This window comes from Bidens hawaiensis, unplaced genomic scaffold, assembly GCF_021521415.1.
Source record: "Bidens hawaiensis isolate Kalapana, Puna unplaced genomic scaffold, B.hawaiensis_p1.1 tig00014257_1, whole genome shotgun sequence".
NCBI classification, from domain to species: domain Eukaryota; kingdom Viridiplantae; phylum Streptophyta; class Magnoliopsida; order Asterales; family Asteraceae; genus Bidens; species Bidens hawaiensis.
This window is the reverse complement of record NW_027492228.1, coordinates 162,398-165,000: the sequence shown is the minus strand read 5'-3', so window position 1 is coordinate 165,000 and position 2,603 is coordinate 162,398. Positions and strand designations below refer to the sequence as shown.

The following is a 2,603-nucleotide window of genomic DNA, read 5'->3' as shown; positions in this document are numbered from 1 at the left end:
CTTCTTTTTTAAGTTAGTTATTTTTATATTTATTTTTAGTATTTAATAGCTAACAATTTAAAATATTATCTATAAAGAATATTTAGTATTTTGTAATAACAAGCGCCTCACATACGTGACGTATGTACATCAAACATCGCCTTTTTTTTTATCAAATTCAAAACACATTTTAAAACTAGGGCTCAAGTTATCCTACACAGTCTCCTAAATTTAGAAAGGGTACAAAGACACGATGGATAGCAAAATATAACCCAAAAAAGAGAATGACAAAAATAAACAATGAATTACAAGCTAGAAATCGAATAGAGAACCTAAAATCTAATATCATAGAGTTCGACTAGTTAGAGTTCAATCATTTCCTAGTCTTAAAAGACTACGTAATAATTCAAGCCAGCCTCATGTAATTCAGGTCAAAATTTCTTCAATTTGGCAAATCAAACACAAACACAGAATTATAGACCGATAGAGAATAAATAACGACGATTCTAACCTTGTGCAACTTCCTGAGCCTGACATACAAGACGAAAGCCTAATTTACTCTTCAAACTCGCCGACTGAATCTTCTTAAAACCTCTTGATTCTGGCAAAATTACAGAGTTCCGGCGATTGACGGAAGAAGAGGCCATCGGAACTGTAAGCGATTCAAGGAGACGAGCCATATTAACCGCCGGAGAATATCAAGTGTATGTTTGTTTTGATGGTGTGAAGCAGGAAGAAGATAATATTATTATTATTATTATTATTAATCGGAATGCGTGGGTGGGTGGGTAGTGTCACGTGCCTTGCACGTGTTTGGTTGGATTGGGAGTGGATTATGTGTGTTTGGGCTATGATATTGCTGGCCCCACTGCTTGGATTTCGATAGATATGCCACATTATTATTATTATTATTATTATTAAATTTATGCAGAATTATATATAGGAAAACTATAGAATGAAAATACATTTGAGTTGTGAAAACTCGTAAAAATTCTATGTAATATTGTTTGTTTTTTTTTTGTTACATATAATATATGTTGTAACATTTAATACAAAACATTAAAAAAAAATGTTTTGCTATTTTTTAATATTTTTTTACTAATTTTTATATAAGTTTTCAGGAGAGAGAAAAAGTTATATTTACATTTACATTTTTTATTCACTTTAATTGTGGATCATAATATTTAAACTTTAATTAAAAACATGTGGTTGAGAAAGAGTTTCTAGAATTTTCACAACTCAAGTGGATTTTCATTTTAACCTACCCATTATATACAATTAGCAACTTTGTATGCATATTAAGTTTGTATTTTCTGCTTAGTGATTTATACCGTTTTGTTTGAAGTCATTTATATGTTACCAATGAGTTGTTTAGTGTGTGTGGAATTTTCTGTAACTCAACAACCCTACATTAGTTTTTCTTTGAGTCGTAATTCTTTTTTTATTAAGTTATTAAATATTGTAATATTTATTTAAGATTAAGAGCATAACATTTCAATATAAATTTTGTGAGTTTAACACGTTGCAATGTGTGTACGGTTTGTGTGGTCCTATACTTTTAAGTCTTTTTTTTTCACGTTTAGTGGCCCCGTTGTAACTTGTAGATCTTAAGTCGACTTAATTATTCTTTTCTATGTTTTACATTTTGATATTTTTGAGTGTTAACATGAAATAATGGGCGTGTTTGGTTCAACGTTGTTACGTCTACATTTCATTCAGTGTTCTTAACTGTTAAGGGATGGTGGTCGAAGATGGTGGTAGTGGTGACTTTATGTTTCCAAGTGGAATGGATGTGAAATTCTTATGTCATAATTTTTGTTTTTTTGTTTTAACAAGAATCAAAGTTTATAAATGTATATTTTTTTCGAACTATTTATAAATGTATATTTGAATGTAAAAAAGTGTTTTAAGTCTATTATAATTTCATATTTTTATATAAAATCATTTGGTTCATAACTACAGCCCAACCATTGATAATTCTAACATAATATTTGCATCTACATGATAATTCATCAAAATTCTAATTATGTAGTGATTAAAAGGGTGTTAGGGATTCCTTATTTTTACCTCCTTATAACTTATGGAAAAGTCATAAGTTATAATTTTATGACTTATGAAACTTTTCCTCTCACATATTAAGTAAACCCAAACACCTTTTTAACTATTTAATAAGTTATAAGTCACAGGAAGTCAAAAATAAGAAATACCAAACACCCACTGAATTAAATAAATGATTTCACACTCCCGCAACAACGCGGGGGTTTCAACACTAGTTGCACATACAAATAAAGAGTTGTATTTGGATTTGTTGTACTTCGTAGCTTCTAGTTATTATAGATGCTAGTGTAGTTATCAAGGGAATGGATGATTTGGATATATATATATATATATATAACCTACTTAAGTTGTGAAAACTCTAAAAACTCATTCTCAACCACATGTTTTTAATTAAAGATTAAATATTTTTTTTTATGTTTTCGATGTTTTGTATTAAATGCAACAACATATATTACATGTGACAAAAAAAAACGATGTTACATAGGGTTTTCACAACTCAAGTGGGTTTTCATTTTATATATATATATATATATATATATATATTCTAATAAAGTAAAATAAATGGG

The 2,603-nt window shown here is 28.7% G+C and overlaps 1 protein-coding gene across 1 annotated transcript in view; it reads right to left on the bottom strand.

Moving 5' to 3' along the window:
- Positions 1-659, bottom strand: part of LOC143546171 (uncharacterized) — a 1,289-nt gene extending 630 nt beyond the window's left edge. Inside the window, exon 1 of the mRNA XM_077037888.1 lies at positions 491-659. Within this exon, the coding sequence (XP_076894003.1) occupies positions 491-659 (169 nt within the window). The remainder of the gene's footprint in view (positions 1-490) is intronic.
- Positions 660-2,603: the final 1,944 nt, after the last annotated feature.